The 15,687-nt window shown below is 41.0% G+C and overlaps 3 protein-coding genes across 3 annotated transcripts in view; 2 read left to right on the forward strand and 1 right to left on the reverse strand.

Moving 5' to 3' along the window:
- The first annotated feature begins 449 nt into the window (after positions 1 to 449).
- anapc10 (anaphase promoting complex subunit 10) lies at positions 450 to 2,928 on the forward strand. The gene is made up of 5 exons (XM_048236486.1): positions 450 to 589; positions 974 to 1,090; positions 1,246 to 1,336; positions 2,304 to 2,424; positions 2,681 to 2,928. Exons 2-5 carry the CDS (start codon positions 976 to 978, stop codon positions 2,909 to 2,911), a joined length of 558 nt encoding a protein of 185 aa, XP_048092443.1. The 5' UTR covers positions 450 to 589; positions 974 to 975; the 3' UTR covers positions 2,912 to 2,928.
- An 887-nt stretch (positions 2,929 to 3,815) lies between these two features.
- Positions 3,816 to 9,431, forward strand: LOC125289267. Its single transcript, XM_048236008.1, has 7 exons — positions 3,816 to 3,883; positions 5,884 to 6,219; positions 6,792 to 6,913; positions 7,172 to 7,271; positions 7,417 to 7,548; positions 7,702 to 7,824; positions 8,114 to 9,431. The coding sequence occupies exons 1-7, from the start codon at positions 3,835 to 3,837 to the stop codon at positions 8,158 to 8,160; spliced, it is 909 nt and encodes a 302-aa protein (XP_048091965.1). The 5' UTR covers positions 3,816 to 3,834; the 3' UTR covers positions 8,161 to 9,431.
- Positions 9,432 to 10,749: 1,318 nt separating this feature from the next.
- The window catches only part of LOC125289270 (protein phosphatase methylesterase 1-like), an 8,006-nt gene continuing 3,068 nt past the window's right edge, over positions 10,750 to 15,687 (reverse strand). The window contains exons 7-15 of the mRNA XM_048236012.1: positions 15,617 to 15,687; positions 15,384 to 15,449; positions 14,956 to 15,103; positions 12,929 to 13,052; positions 12,310 to 12,354; positions 11,389 to 11,453; positions 11,191 to 11,258; positions 11,072 to 11,109; positions 10,750 to 10,941 (exon numbers count right to left, since the gene is read on the reverse strand). The exon at positions 15,617 to 15,687 is cut by the window's right edge and continues 20 nt beyond it. Coding sequence (XP_048091969.1) covers positions 11,085 to 11,109; positions 11,191 to 11,258; positions 11,389 to 11,453; positions 12,310 to 12,354; positions 12,929 to 13,052; positions 14,956 to 15,103; positions 15,384 to 15,449; positions 15,617 to 15,687 — 612 coding nt within the window. The 3' untranslated portion in view covers positions 10,750 to 10,941; positions 11,072 to 11,084. The remainder of the gene's footprint in view (positions 10,942 to 11,071; positions 11,110 to 11,190; positions 11,259 to 11,388; positions 11,454 to 12,309; positions 12,355 to 12,928; positions 13,053 to 14,955; positions 15,104 to 15,383; positions 15,450 to 15,616) is intronic.

Below are 15,687 nucleotides of genomic sequence, written 5' to 3' on the forward strand. Positions count from 1 at the left end.
AAGATCATAGATTCAAACAAAATAAGCACACATAAACAGGAATCATAAACAGACCAACATATGAATTAAAGTAACATCTCATCCAACGAGATGGGAAATGTAAAGTGGAACCAAAATGCGAAAAATATTTTAACGTGACCATTTTGTCAGGTTGATTGGGTCAAGCGGGGCTTGAAAACTCCCCACCTCCAAAGTGGGGAATGATAGAAAAAAATTGACAACCAGCTATGTGCAAATAGGCAGTATACTCTTTTGATCCCGTGGGAAATTTGGGCAACGAGGCAAATTAGAATAACAATACAAGAATACAAAATTAAACAAAACATTAAGAATGAAAGGTAATAGAATTTACATAAAATGTGGATATGTTTATCACTAAGGATATAGGCAGCAGCTGAAGCATCCATGTGTACGTGCTGCCCCCTAGTGCAGGGGCACAGAATTACGTCGATGACGCAAATAACATGCGCCAAAACCGGGAAACTGAAATTTGAACTGCAATAGCTAGCTGGCTAAAATAATTTCCATCAAAAATCTTTCACGGAATGTTATCTACTTGGAGTTCAGACTGGAAATCATAAACGTTTAGGTAAGGGAGCTGAAGCCTTTTAAAAAATCGTGTTTTAATTTTATCTACGCGACCTGTGAAAACCATTGCAATGTAACTCAGTCAAATCTATGCTATTAGGTTGCCATTCATGTTACCCTGTCGATGTTTTGTGCTAGATGACAGAGCCAACAGTGTCATATATCTATGTTCTGGATTTGCTAAAAATATAATGTTATAATATTATATTCAAGATTCCTGGAGTCATTATTTCCCAACCGTTGAAACATTTCTCATTTTTCTAGCCAACGTTAGCCAGCAATGCTCAGGCGTATTCTACTACGTATGTTTTCTTAGTTAAATCTGTTAACGTTACATGTTATGAAATTGTGTTTTTATATTGAAAACCCTCTCATATCTGTTCAGTTATGGCAACCGCTGCTAAGACTCCAGCTGGCGCAGATCCGAAACAGCTGGAGCGCACCGGGTCAGTGCGAGAGATTGGCTCGCAAGCTGTTTGGTCCCTTTCGTCGTGTAAACCCGGTGAGTGTTAGTGGTGCCTAGACTTTTTGGGTATTATAAAATAGTCTTTACTGTCTTAATGGGATAGTCCATGGTGTCAGTTAGCCGTTTCCACTGCATACATAATTTTGTTTTGGTGGTTAGTAGATCAAAAGGTCACTCTGCTGTGTCTGTAGGATTCGGTGTGGATCAGCTCCGAGATGATAATCTCGAGACGTACTGGCAGTCAGATGGATCTCAGCCTCACCTGGTCAACATTCAGTTCAGGTAAGGGACTGTTCGTTATTTATAAACGGGGCCACCGGAGGAAAATAGGGGAGGGTCATGTCTTTTTATTCTTTGTTGAGGGGAGGGTCACCTAACTTTTTTTGTCTGGGGGTCACCCATCTTTTGTATTAATGAAAACAGCAAAAAATCAAAGTTGCTTGTTTGATTGTTAATTTCTGTCGCCATATAACGTTCTCTTTTGTTCCATAGCTCTGTCAACATTGAACAATGAAAATAAGGGAGATTTCCCGGGTTTCTCACGCAAAATAGGAAAATGTCAACATTCGTCCCCATTAACGTTGGAAGGGTTGGAGCAACAAAGTAGCCTACTTTATTCACGCCTAACAGCCTATAATGCTCAGCTTCGGCAGCTTTACAATGACTGAGGAAGCCTAGAGACGAGTCCATAGCAACAAGTTCTTGTGTTGAATGTGTTACTACCCAGTGTGCTTTGTTGAATGGTCTCAATGTTTTATTTCATGTGAATACTTACTAGAGGAGTAACTTTTCAAGTAGGCTATGCAGTTGCAGGAAGTGTGCATTTAGTTTACATGCTTATTGTGTTTCCACAACAATGTTAGTGAGTAGATCTACTGAAATTGCCACTATCTTGATGAAGTGTGATGTGTAAGATCAGAAAGCAGAGGTTGACTTTAGGACGGTAGCCTAAGTCGATGTGTTTTCATAGCGCGTTAGAGCGTGGGCGGAAGGTATCGACAATTGGCCAGGGGAGGGTCATATCTTTTTTGAAATTGCTGTTGGAGGGTCGTTGAAAATTATCTTGCAGGCAGGGGAGGGTCATGCAACTTTTGATTGAAGCACTCAAAATCCCTCCAGTGGCCCCGTTTATAAATAACGAACAGTCCCTAACTGTATGTAAACCCTGGATTATGCACCTGTGTGTGTTCTTGATATGTGCATGCATTTATAAAACGTGTCTGTAATGGATGTGTTTTTGTTTATGCAGGAGGAAGACCACAGTGAAAATGTTGTGCATTTATGCTGATTATAAATCTGATGAGAGTTACACCCCCAGCAAGATCTCTGTCCGTGTGGGCAACAACTTCCACAACCTTCAAGAGATCAGGGTAAGTGTGCAGAGTGCAGTGCATGCAAACATTAAACATTATGATGAAGGCTTAATGTATGTATGAAATGTGTATCTGTATGAGATGAGATTTGTGATGTTAATCTCATCTCATGTATACACAGATGCACCTGAGTCTTTTTCATGTGCGTGTGTGGGGAGCGGACAGAGGAATTCATGTGTGTGTGTGTGTGTGTGTGTGTGTGTGTGTGTGTGTGTGTGTGTGTGTGTGTGTGCGCGCGTGTGTGAGAGAGCAGCAGTTGGAGATGGTAGAGCCCAGCGGGTGGATCCACATCCCCCTGTGTGACGTGTTGAAGGGGCCCATCCGGACCTTCATGATCCAGATTGCGGTTCTGGCCAACCACCAGAACGGGCGTGACACTCACATGCGCCAGATTAAGGTCTACACACCCGTGGACGACAGCTCCGTTGGCAAGTTCCCGCGATGCACCACAGTGGACTTCATGATGTACCGGACTATCAGATAGCCTGAGCAACGGCTTCCCCCCGCTCTACACATGTGTGATTAACCATAGCAACAGCAACAGGAGAAGGACTGTGCCAATTTGTGTGTGTGTCTGTGTCTGTGTCTTGCATAGTACAGGATTGTATATGCAGGACTGTGTGTATGCGTGTGTTACTGAAGTGTGTGTGTGTGTGTCAGTCAGACTTCTTCTGTGTGTGTGTGTTTGGGTTTAAGAGAGAGGAAGAGTATGAATAAACTAATGTCATTGCATTTGTACATATGTTTGATCCGATGTGTAATAAAATACATATTTACCTGTAAATTACTTTGTGTTACAACTTTGCAGGAGTTAATATTGGTTAAAATGGCAAATCAAATATGTGATTGTAACAACTGCTTTGAGTGATCTGATTATCGGCACGTAGTGTATAAAGTGACCCACTTTAAGTGGGGTAGTCATAAGCGTGTTGGCTGTGGACATAAAGTTCACCCGGTCTGGACAAAATGAGTTGGTGTTCCTGAAACAGTTCATCTCAGCTTAGAGTATGCGTACTTGCTCCTTTCAGAAAAGGATGGAGGCAAGGCATCTAATCTAATACATAGTTACTATTGAGTTACTACATTTGGCTCTTTTGAACTATAGATGAACACGGAACAAAACTAGCACCAGCCACCAGTTGGTGGAATATGAAAGTGGCTGCTAGATATTAGATTATTGTCTGATGTGGTGTGTGTGTTCTGGAACACTGCTTTTCATTAAGGCCTGTGCACCATTGCCTAGTCAACTACAAGAACGAGTCAACGCAGTTTGAATGTGTTTGCGCTGTTAACTGTGAGGGGGAAGAGAACATCCTGTGTGAGCACGCTGTGGTTTGAATGCTGCAGCAACAGTAACACACGCATTGTCAGTCCTCTGTTAATGACTCTTCATACAACAACAGCAACATGGGCCTCTTTGTTCTAAGCGCCAAAACTCCAGATCTGTTGTTTCATGGTAAGAGTTTTTTTTTTTAATTCTTTTAACATCATTTTGGATTGGTAAACATTTTAGTCGTTGTATAGAACTACTTACTTAGTCAATATTGTATGCACAAATTAGTCTTAGTCATGATTTTTGATGCTAACATGTGCTTAATGATTGAATGGGGTGTCATGACCTAAAAAGCTCGGAGAAGCATACAAGAGACATACCTTAACCAAGGTGTAACATGTTTAAGTTTAGCACACTTTAATACATTACAGTGATACGGTTAGAGGTAACTCAGCTGTATGTAAAATATGGCATCCGTTGTGGTAGGGGAGATCCCTGTTTGCTTTCTCAACTGAAAAATAGAAATAGAATAGAATCGAAATAGCAGGGCGAGTGCACACTATTTTTCCACTGCTTTGTTCAGATTTTCTGGTGGTGGTGGTCAACTACTGCTCATCTTTAGTTCAGAATGTCTGTAGTGAGCAGCTGACCCTTTGCATGATTCTAAAGGTCAGGAACCCCCACCCCACCCCATTTCCGAGACTGAGCTCCGTGTAGAGTACAGAGAGGGTGCAATGGAAGAGAATTCTAAATCTGATCTGCCATCCGGATCCAATAGAGGAAGTTACCAACATGCCGTCTTCTTACTGTGTTCTATCCAACCCCTGTTAGCTTAGTGGGGCTTTGGTTTTATTTTAAAGTATTAAACAGACCCGTAACTGGGTGGACCAACACAGAAGTGGATCGCTTTTGTCACTTTTTTCTGATTATGCTTTTTCTGGAGAGGAAACCAGCCCCCATTTCTCTTACTATTGTTAGTGTGTCAGTGAATTCAGACAGGGTAAAGTCAGTGGCGGAAATAGACTTTTATATGTGGGGTGGCCAGAGGATGGACCAGGCTATTTCAGGGTGTCCATAGAATATGACAGAAAATACCCTACCCTAATCTGACATGTATGGGAGCATGAATTAATCTAATGGTTGCAGAGGTAGTTCTGATTAGGTACATAACTTGGAGAGATCACGGATCACCTAGCTAAAAAAAAGTAGACCTACTCCAACAGTATATTACACAATAGGCCTACTCACTAAACCACTTTGCTTATTGTCTTTGCACCTTGCTTATTGTGTCAGAGGATTCATATGATTTAAACTGACGTTTACATAGGCAGTGTTGCAGAACTGTTATATTATATTTTACCATGTCTGCTTGCGGACCATTTAGGATAGCTTGGGCACCACCAGTGGTCCCCAGACCACACTTTGAGAAACACTGATCTAGTGGATACATGTTTCTAGCCATCCTCTTGTCTCAGCCCAAGTTTGAGTTTAAGTTCAACTTAAAATATCAAAATACTCTCAATCTATTCTTACTGCTCCTCCTCCAATGGGAGGTTTAGGAGAAACAAAGCAGTCAGATCTCATTTTGAATACTGCTTCCATATGTGTGATCTGATTTCTCCCTTTCTAGACATTATAGCATTATCCACAATTTAATTACTCACAATTTTAATTTCCCATTCCCATTTGCATTTTGTATCTGAAAATCAGTTTAGTTTAATGTAGCCTAAATGATTTTAGATTGTGGTTATATTTGCCTAATTTAGCCTAGCTATAATTTTGCTAGACTTTTACAATAGCAAACATGCTACCTGGACATTGTGATAACCTTGTAAGCATTGTTTACAGTTTATTGGGAACCGATCTCTCGTATTTGATTAGCATGTTACCAGACCATAAATCATATGAAATGGATCAATATAACATGAGCAGTCAAAGACACTGTGTAGCGCAAAAATAAAACATTAATAAACTGCACTCAAACAGACTAAAGCATGTGGTGGTGAAAAGAATACAAAAGAGAAAAGAAAACCTTTAGATCTCCACCTTAAAACCTAGCCTAGCCTACATCAGAATGATGTTTTCAATGGAGGTCCTCTTCAGCACCTACCAGTGTCTTGTGAGGTGAAAATATTCCCTCTTTGTCTTCTCACGTCTTTCTTTTTTTTTTTTTTCATGTGTAGTTCTGTTACTCCTGGCAACAGCCAAGTCTTTGCATGCAGGAGTGAACACAACAACGGGTCCTACCGCCACCACCCCTATGGAGGGCAACAGCATCACAATAAAGACGACCACCGCAACGATAAAACCATTCAGTGGCAGAGCAAGCACACCCAATGACACCGCTCCACCACAAGTCACGCAAGCAAACAGCACACACAATGAAAGCCATTTTTCAGACATACCGAGCACAACTAAACACACAGACAACAGTTCTGACTTAACGAACATCACCAGTCCTTCATCGAAGACCACCACTGACACGACAGTTTCAACAGTGGTGTCCTCCGGGACAACTGGTAAGGATGATTATTTCACGTCTCATTAATTTAGTGTGTAACTGTGTGTTTGTGTGTGTGTGTGTGTGTGTGTTTCACACAGCCTTTTGTAGTCACTTCCTGTGCCTCACCACAGCACTTGCATGGTATGCACAGCACTTGCACACAAACCCAACCTAAAGTTGATTTCACATTTGACTTTGCCAACATTTGCATGAGAGAGCAATGCAGAGAGCAATGCAATGAGTTTTGTCTGCATGTTTCTGTCCATAATCTCCAAGAATCCAAACTACATGCTGCAGAACAGAAACGCATACTTAGTCCAAGTTCTCTCTTTCTCTCTCTCTCTCCCTCTCTCATAATTCAAAATGATCACAGCATTTTGAACTGCTGACCATTCCACTCAAATCCTTTGTGTTTCTTAGACTCAGTACGATGTGAAGCAATACTTTGTAGATCTGTTGAATGTGGACTCTCAGCCTTTTCACAGTTTGATCCCTGTTGTGATTATACTGTGTAACCGCCCCCTATGGACAGAATGATGGGTTGTATGATCTACTTCACTCAGTGAAACCTGTTTTTGCCTTGTACAGAAACAACTGTAGCAGCAGCAGCAGCAGAACCTGGAGGAGGAGGGGCTGTGATCCTGATCTTTCTACTGCTTGCCATTATAGTTCTCGGAGTTCTTCTGTACTACCTGCGCAAGAAATCAAGGGTGAGAAAGTCCTTCACTGGTTCTGCTGCAGGCCCACGGTAGCAATATTACAGTGTGCTTGGTACTCTGCCATACTTTTATGAAGATATACAGGTGATGATGATATACAGTTGTAGGTAAGCTTGGTTACCCCTGACCTTAACACGTGAAAAGGAGTAAATTCAAGCCTTGCAGAAAATAGCTCTTTAGAATATACAACTGCATACCCATACTCCACAAGGGGGCGATAGTTGATATGTGTTCTGGTTGTGTCGACAGAGTTACTCGTTTGACCTCTCCACCCCTTTCAATGACCAAGCAAGTGACAACACACCCCTGAAACCGACGGAGATGGAGACGTTTCAGCCCAAAGACACGGGTAGAGAATGGTGTTGTTCATACAGACACTCACTTTTAAACATTTATTTAAAGTACACTGTCAGACACCATCATGCACACACATAGAATCAACATTTTTAGATCTTGAAGGAGGTGTGATTTCACTTCTCTTATTTGTTTTTCAGAAACTCCAGCAACTCTCCCGTCTGTGGTTATTGAGAGTGCTGAAAACAAGCCGGACAGCCCAATAGCCAATGGGAGTGTGGAGGGACCAGGGGATCCTGTCATCACTCTTGACAATGGAAGCATCAAATCAGGTCAGACCTTAAATCCACTGTCTTGCTAATTTTATTGGTCATATTACCTGCATAAAGTTACTTTATATAATTAGTGTATATATTTATTATATAAATAAATATCTTAGTGTATATATTTATTATATACATTTGTGTGTGTGTGTGAATGTGTAGATCCCTCAGAGTGTGGATCACAGACAGAATGCCTACCGAGGGATTCCACAGATGTTGACGTGGAGCAGCAACCAGGCAATGAGAACAACAACAACTTCACAGTTGGCACCAAGGCAACAGCAGGTCAGTGAAGGTGTGTGTGTGTGTGTGTGTGTGTGTGTGTGTGTGTGTGTGTGTGTGTGTGTGTGTGTGTGTGTGTGTGTGTGTGTGTGTGTGTGTGTGTGTAGGTGTGTGTATATAGAGTTGGAAATCCACCAGCCACTCAATAGGAAATCATTACTGTATTCTGTGTCTGAAATCCACCAGCTACTTTGAGCATGTGGCTGATCCTAATTTCCATGTCTGGTGTGATTCAAAGTTCAGAGTCTTTTTTTTTTTTTAAATGTAATAGGAGTTATGTGTGTGTTTGCAGGACTCAAGAGTGGAGAGGTCAACTTTACAGAGATCAGCCTTAATTAGGCCGCAGGAAGACACCTTTAAACAATAACCCTCGACCTTTAACCTCACCCTGAGCCTCACTCTTAAAGGACAACTCTGGTTACTCAAAATACTCAGATTAACAGCGTTTTGGTCCCCAAGGAAAGTTAACACTTGTTATCATTCAAAAATAGACCCTTAGTTAGACCGGTGTGTCCTTGAATACTGACTTCTTCTTCATTGTTTGACATTGCTTTTTACCCAGTTTAGTTCTTTGTTACCCATAGTTCCTTGTACTCGTTGATGTGCCCCCAAGACCATTATTTTTGGCACCTTCGTCTTAGTTTATTGGGTTCTAATGTGACGGTTATTTATGTGGTCACTTGCAACAAACCCTAGCCTGGGTGAACCCAGACTGATTCTCGAAAGAGAACTGGTGTGGAAATCCTTGGTTCACTTCTGATTTCCAAGGGGCGTAACCCAGCCTGATGTAGCCAACTCAATTCTTGTCAGAATCTAAGTCTGGAACTGGAGCACTGGGACGTGATAATGGGGCGTGTTTCAACCGATACAAGAGGAAAAATGCCTCTGCATTAGATAGACCTAACCAACTGGTGCAACAAAATAGCCTACCATGAATCCTGTAGACAGTCAAAACATGCTTTTTCTTGGCAAATGTCTTAATCACTGTTTTCAGATGCGATAGCAACATCTAAATGCCTAGCTTCTTTAGGAACAGGCTTTTTGCTGTAAACAAAATCAACCGAAGCACGCTCAGGTCATGTGAATGAAAAGGCACCGTTGCTCATCTGTCCATCAAGCCCGACTGGACAATTTGATTGGTCGGCTGATTCTGATGCGGGCATAGGGGGTTGTCAATGGAGCAAAGCCCGACCTAATTTCCCGACGGAAATTAGCGGGATGTAGGCGGGATTAATTTTGGGCTGGCTTCCAGGCTAGGCGTAACCAGTAATGAAATGAAACTGTACCGATTCTATGTGATTGCTAAATGTGCATTTGTCACATTTGGCTCCTCGTGATCTGCTAGCTCTCCATTACGTGAATACACTGAAAAATCTGGTCTTCGGACAGGTGGCAGGTTCGTCTGAGTTCACCCAGGCTAAGCAAACTCTCAAAACACACACACACACACACACACACACACACACAACCAAACAAAAACATTCACATATAAAAACATGCTTTGCAGTCATACTGACCTTCAGTTCTCCATTTGTAGATTACAGTTTTTCTCGATTGCTTTTACCTGCTTAAGTAAACTAGAACCCACTTGATCTTCATGACTACATTCTTTGCACAGCAGAATTCATCTCTTGCGAATGTGTTCACACATTTTCATTGGGTTCACACATTTCTCACACCCTTTTGCAAAACAGTTAACACAGGTGTCATTCAAAAGCCCCAAACTCTATTGGGTTTCCCATGCTAAACAAAAGGAAAACATCTTTTCACAGGTGGTATAGATTCATTGCATAAGTCTGAATCTCTGAAACACCTGTGTGAAACTCCTTTGCACAATTCTTCAATCAGCAATCATTCATTATACATAAGAGATGTCTGTTCTGTGTTGCTATTCGCAAGTATGGATCTAATGCACATTAAGACAAAGTAATGTATTGCCTATTTGGTGGAGAAAACAGTACAACAGGTGTTGACTGTAGGTCTATTTCGATGAAAAATGATGTTGTAGTTCAATGAAATTTGCTGTATCTTGCTAGGTATTTACTGTATGTCTTACATGTCAATGGTAGTTACATCTTGGGAGGAATGAATAAATTATTTTTTTATTCAGTACATTTTGTATTTTCAAAGTTTTTTTCTAATACCAGAAAAATGAGAAAGTAATGGAACAGACATAGCAAAAATGCTCATTTTGAGAACTAGATTTTGCATTTTGTTGTCCAGTGTGTAATGATTGATTAAAGAGTGTTTTTTAATTGGCAACAAGTTGTAGTGTTTGAAGGCAAGATTTGCTTTTGCTGCATTTTTTAAGTGTTTTGAGAGAGTAACAGCCTTTTGCAAGCAAAATGTGTCATTTTGTCTAGAGTGCTTTTGTTCAGACACGAGTGTTAACTGTTTTGAGAGCGTGATTTCATACCTGACACAGGTATCAAAACGATCGAGAAAAACTGTAATGACTGTATTATTTGCACTCCTTTCAGAGGGTGTCTATGGAGACTGTTGTAGTTTTTGTGATAATAATAAAAGATGTAACTAATTGACATTGAATTGTATTGAACAGATTGATCCGTTTTATTTTTTGGTACATAATGAGTAAATGAGGATGCATTGTGTTTGCAAGATGTGTATTTGATACCAAATAAAGACATTTTAATTTTTAAAATACAACTAAGGTATTTTCTCCTCCTTAAAGTTTCAAAGAGCTTCATCTGTACTTTTTCCCCCAACAGCACGAGGACCAAACCTATATATATATATATATATATATATATATATATATATATATATATATATATATATCACAAGGTTGATTTTCAAACATAAACATAAACCCTAAAAACTGAAAAGGTTATAACAACCCCTCATTTAACATTCACACACACATACTGTACACAACACAATACAGACATCACAGGGGCTTTCCAAAGAGAGATTAAAAATAGATTTTTATAATAACATTGTATTTTTCTCAGAACAGAACAGGTATTACAGTATGGCGTTCAAGCAGAAAATCAGTCTGGATAAGAAGCAGGTGGTTTATGACTCTGGAGCTGGCTGTTTTGGATGAGTGAGATTAGACCTCAAAGTCCTGCCTTCATGCCTCAGTACATCTCAGCAATCCTGTCAGAATTATGAGTTATGCAATTATGACCGTTAAATCAAACAGGAAAAAAATACTTTAAATTGTTAAAAATGATTCAGAAAATGCATATTGGGGTGTGTGTGTGTGTGTGTGTGTGGTCAACTCCACCTTTTTGTTATCTTCATCGCATGAATGGATAGGAGGAGCTGAAAAAGGTCAGAATACTGAGTTACACTCATGCTTCATCAGCACACACACACACACACACACACACATACACAACTGACCTTTTTGTTTCACTCCTGGCTTCTGCAAACTTGTGTCGGATCATAAAACTGGCCAGCGCATCAGCAACCTAAAAACAAGAGAACAAAAACAAAATATCTTGTATTAGCACAAAATGTCATACCAGACCATTTACATACTACATTATTGCACTAAACTAATGTGATATCTGCATGGGAGGGTGAGATCACTTCTCTTACTTTGTCTGGTGTGTCTTCATGCACTGCATGACCACACGGGGGCAGCACCTGCATCATAAATTTACCTACAGCCAGAAAAGGTCAGTTTTTCATAAACCTTCCATGCAGTGTGTTAGTGTGTCACATGAGATGAGTATCCAATGCTTTGCTATATACACCCTGTCATACTCCCACCTACATTGACTCTGTAAGGTCAACTAGAATAGCTTCCATACACAATTGCACTGTACCCTTTCGTTCTTCAGCCTTTGGACAGGTGGCTTTCTCTCTCAATGCCATTACCCAATGGAATACCATCCCAGACACTATAAAATGCTGTGGCTAGTTCAGTAGTTATAAAACTAATCTAAAGAAATACTTTAAAATCTCTCAAAACAGTGCACACACAATGTTAGATAATCACTCCTCATACTTTTAGCTTCACTCTTCTCTCTAATGGGGTTGACAGGGTGTGTGTGTGTGTGTGTGTGTGTGTGTGTGTGTGTGTGTGTGTGTGTGTGTGTGTGTGCGTGTGCGTGCGTGCGTGCGTGTGTGCGTGCGTGCGTGCGTGCGTGTGAATAGGGGCTGTTGAGTTGTGTGCGGCGCACGCCGCTACACCCCTAATCATGTGGTGCGTATATGTGTACCTGTGGAACAAATGTAACTTATTGATATTTGCTACATGGTTTTTTTTTATTATTATTGAGCTGTTTTGTTTTTAAAATGTTGTATTTGTATTTGTGCTTCCTGTGGGACTGCAGATGTAAATTAGCCTTAGCAAGGCTAACTCTGGTGCAATGCATCAAATGGTTACACTTATGTTTTAATTGCACACTGTCCCTTACAAATAAATTGAAATTGAATTGAAAACAGACTGTAGGTATGTGAAGTTCAAAGTCACTCACAGGAATGTGCGTGAGATGCTTTCAGAACTGAACCTACCTTGCATCTGGCCTATAGTAAGGTCTCTGTCCAAACGGTCAATCCCTGTCAATCAAAATATAAAATTAATGAGTGCTTTAGTCAGGAAGAAATGCATGCAAGGTTAGAGTCTACATTGTAGCCAGCAGCCATACCAGCGGATACCTTCAGTACATTCAGACCAAATGCTAAACAGCATAATTTTAAGGGAAAAGAACCACTATGAGACCTTGACCTTGACATTGACATAGACTCTCATGTCACAGCCTAACCATTAATAAGATTCAGCTTGTGTCAGTGCTGCCCTCTGTTTCGAGGTAAACCTTATAGAGCAGAGAGAGATGCTAGTGACTCTAGTGTCTGTGGTTCATTATAGAGCAGAGAGAGATGCTAGTAACTCTAGTGTCTGTAGTTCTTTATAGAGTAAAAAGATGCTAGACTATAGTGTCTGTGGTTCTCTATAGAGTAGAGAGTGACGGTAGTGACTCTAATGTCTGTAGTTCATTATAGAGCAAAGTGATGCTAGTGACTCTAGTGTCTGTAATTCTTTATAGAGCAGAGAGAGATGCTAGTGACTCTAGTGTCTGTAGTTCTTTATAGAGCAGAGAGTGATGCTAGTGACTCTAGTGTCTGTAGTTACCAGCTAGCAGCAGCAGCTTGGGCACATTGCAGCTGAGGAAGAGGTTGGAGATGCCGCGGAACCAGCCGTCCCAGTACTTCTCTGCCTTGGACAGGTCAATCCGCCAGCAGTACGAACTCAACGTCTGCAGTCAGGGAAACATGCACTGAGAGTCAAGCAGAGGAACAACCACCCACCCGACCACCTTCACCCGTGTCAGAGTATAGCCAACCGCGCTGCATGGAAGGCACTAGGGTTAGGCAAGGGTTAGGGTTAAGGTTAGAGTTAGGTGTCGACGGTCGCAGTGCTGCCTTGAAGTCAACAGTGGGGGCTTACTTTTCTATTGAGCTCTCTGAGCCCACTGTAAAGAGCTGGGCCTGTCTAGAGGTATCTCTATTGAAGTAGCATAATGTGTTAATGCTCATAGTGAAGCAGTCTGCTGTCCTGATGCAGCGGGGTCATCCCTATGTTCCCCATATGTTCCCTGGGTCCTATGTTAGGGTTAGGGTTTTAAAAAAGGGTCCTATGTTCCCCGGTCCCATACAAAGCGGGGAGCATAGGACCCGGGGAACATACGCTCCCGATGCAGCAGTAGGCCTATTTTTATACACCACTGAGTGATTTTCTTCATGGACACATAACTAGTTTAATTGTTGCCTAAAGCAATATGTGGTAGTGGGTTCATTTCCTTTACAAAGTGGCGTGCAATATTCATATAGAATGTCTGCATTTGTATTTACTGTGTGTTAATGAATGTTTGTGTAATGCAATAACTATAAAACAGCAACTTATGATGCAAATCTACAGAAGGTTGAGGGCAATACAATCTAAGTGTAACCGTGTGCAGTGGTGTAGCTATTCAGTGCAATTACTATAGCACTATCACTATCAAAAGCAAGTATTTGTACCAATGAAACTGCCAGTGCAATCAAGATGACAAGTCCTTACGCCATCAAGATTGCTGCAAACTGCTTTGTTTTGTTGCCAATATGACAGTTTTACTCTGTAAGTCTGTTCTAATGAACAATGTGCAAGGCAACACAAGTTTCTATGTGGCATAGCTATTTAAAAACTACAAAGTTACACATTATTGTGTGTGGAGGGGGTTGACTGCAAGAGAGTGGATATGCCCAAAAGTTTTTACTGTTGACAGCCATTGTGACAGTATAAAGAAATCAAATTGTGCATTATACAGCAAAACTCCCCTTGGTCAGAGCTGTACACCACTGTACATCTTTCTATACATGCTGACGTTCCTGTCTGTCAGGTATGTATATATGCTAGACAGACTATGACAACTACTGTAGTTATAACAGCTAGTTCAACACTTTTGCATAATGATTGTTTAATGGGGTAGGACAATTCAGCATGGAACCAGTGCATTTTGATCAACATGACATCAGCAATTGAAAATGTAAAAAACAGCAGACATTTCAAAATCAGGTATGTATATATGCTAGACAGACTATGACAACTAGTTATAACAGCTAGTTCAACACTTTTGCATGTAATGATTATTTTATGGGGTAGGACAATTCAGCATGGAACCAGTGCATTTTGATCAACAAGACATCAGCAATTGAAAATGTAAAAAACAGCAGACATTTCAAAATCACAATAAAAGTGATTGACAAAATCAGTTGCATGGATAAACTAAAGCATTGCTGCTTGTTCAATATGGGGAGAAACTGCTTTAATGGTGCGCACAGGGGATTAAATTATATGGAGTTTCAACAACCAGTTTTGAGAATTTCAATTCTGATCTGAGAAATGTGCCAAAACGACTGAAAAACTGTAATACATAATCAAGTGTTAAGATGTTTCTGTCACCATATACACAGCTTTAATATCATGGGTGTTATGTGTGCTTACATGTAGGTGTTAAAGGGCTAGTTGTGGCTGTGTGGGATGTGTGGTAAGGTGCTTTAAGTGTTAGTTGTCACTGGGTTGTGTTGTAAAGCGGAGTCACTGTGTTGTGAGGCGGAGTCATTGTGTTGTGAGGCGGGGTCACTGGGCTGTGTCGTGAGGCGGGTGTCGCTGATCCTTACCTCTGCGTCACTGAGGCTCACCTCGGATGCAGCACTCTCGGCTTTATCCGTGGCGTAGTTCAGGTCATAGAACTCCTCGTTGCCCTCGGCCACACACTCCCCCACTGGACTCACCTGCTCCGCCGTGTCCCCCTCCTCCCCCTCACGCCTGTGTGTGTGTGTGTGTGTGTGTGTGTGTGAGAGAGAGAGAGAGAGAGAGAGAGAGAGAGAGAGAGAGAGAGAGAGAGATCAGTGGCAGGTATTTGTATCAGATTCAAATAAGCTTTATTGGCATTGACTATACTGTTCTATAGAATTGCCAAAGCATTTACATTGTGTACAAGGTGCATCTATCAACAATGCAACATGACAATTATGGGAGGAGAGGAAGTTCTGTATGTTATTTACACAAATCTCTTTACAGGAATGCATTGAGCCATGAGTCTTACCGTCGGACTTGACCAACCATTGACACTTTTGCAGATTCTAAGTTTCTAATTTGACCACTCTTAACACTGTAAATAAAAAGAACAGGATTCAATAAGGTAATTTTCTAAAAATGAACATATGACTGAATCAACAGAAGTTTTAAGAATATACAATCATGACACTACTGTGGCCTATGCATTCTGAATCCAAATCCATGGCCCTTTGGTCTGAATCTCATGAATCTTGCTCTGACCTCCACTCGATGGCGTGGTCGATTGTCTTGAAGGATTTGGGCCGTCCTCGGAGGAAGTTCTGCATGCTGTG

Source organism: Alosa alosa, chromosome 24 (genome assembly GCF_017589495.1).
Source record: "Alosa alosa isolate M-15738 ecotype Scorff River chromosome 24, AALO_Geno_1.1, whole genome shotgun sequence".
NCBI lineage: Eukaryota > Metazoa > Chordata > Actinopteri > Clupeiformes > Clupeidae > Alosa > Alosa alosa.

What these genes read in the sequence shown, in the direction of transcription:
- anapc10 (XM_048236486.1), top strand. Translation starts at nt 976, where the DNA reads ATGGCAACCGCTGCTAAGACTCCAGCTGGCGCAGATCCGAAACAGCTG. An exon ending in CTGGTCAACATTCAGTTCAG is followed by an intron (nt 1,337 to 2,303) that starts GTAAGGGACTGT and finishes TTGTTTATGCAG; the next exon opens with GAGGAAGACCACAGTGAAAA. An exon ending in ACAACCTTCAAGAGATCAGG is followed by an intron (nt 2,425 to 2,680) that starts GTAAGTGTGCAG and finishes GTGAGAGAGCAG; the next exon opens with CAGTTGGAGATGGTAGAGCC.
- LOC125289267 (XM_048236008.1), top strand. Translation starts at nt 3,835, where the DNA reads ATGGGCCTCTTTGTTCTAAGCGCCAAAACTCCAGATCTGTTGTTTCAT. An exon ending in ACCTGCGCAAGAAATCAAGG is followed by an intron (nt 6,914 to 7,171) that starts GTGAGAAAGTCC and finishes TTGTGTCGACAG; the next exon opens with AGTTACTCGTTTGACCTCTC. An exon ending in TGGCACCAAGGCAACAGCAG is followed by an intron (nt 7,825 to 8,113) that starts GTCAGTGAAGGT and finishes GTGTGTTTGCAG; the next exon opens with GACTCAAGAGTGGAGAGGTC.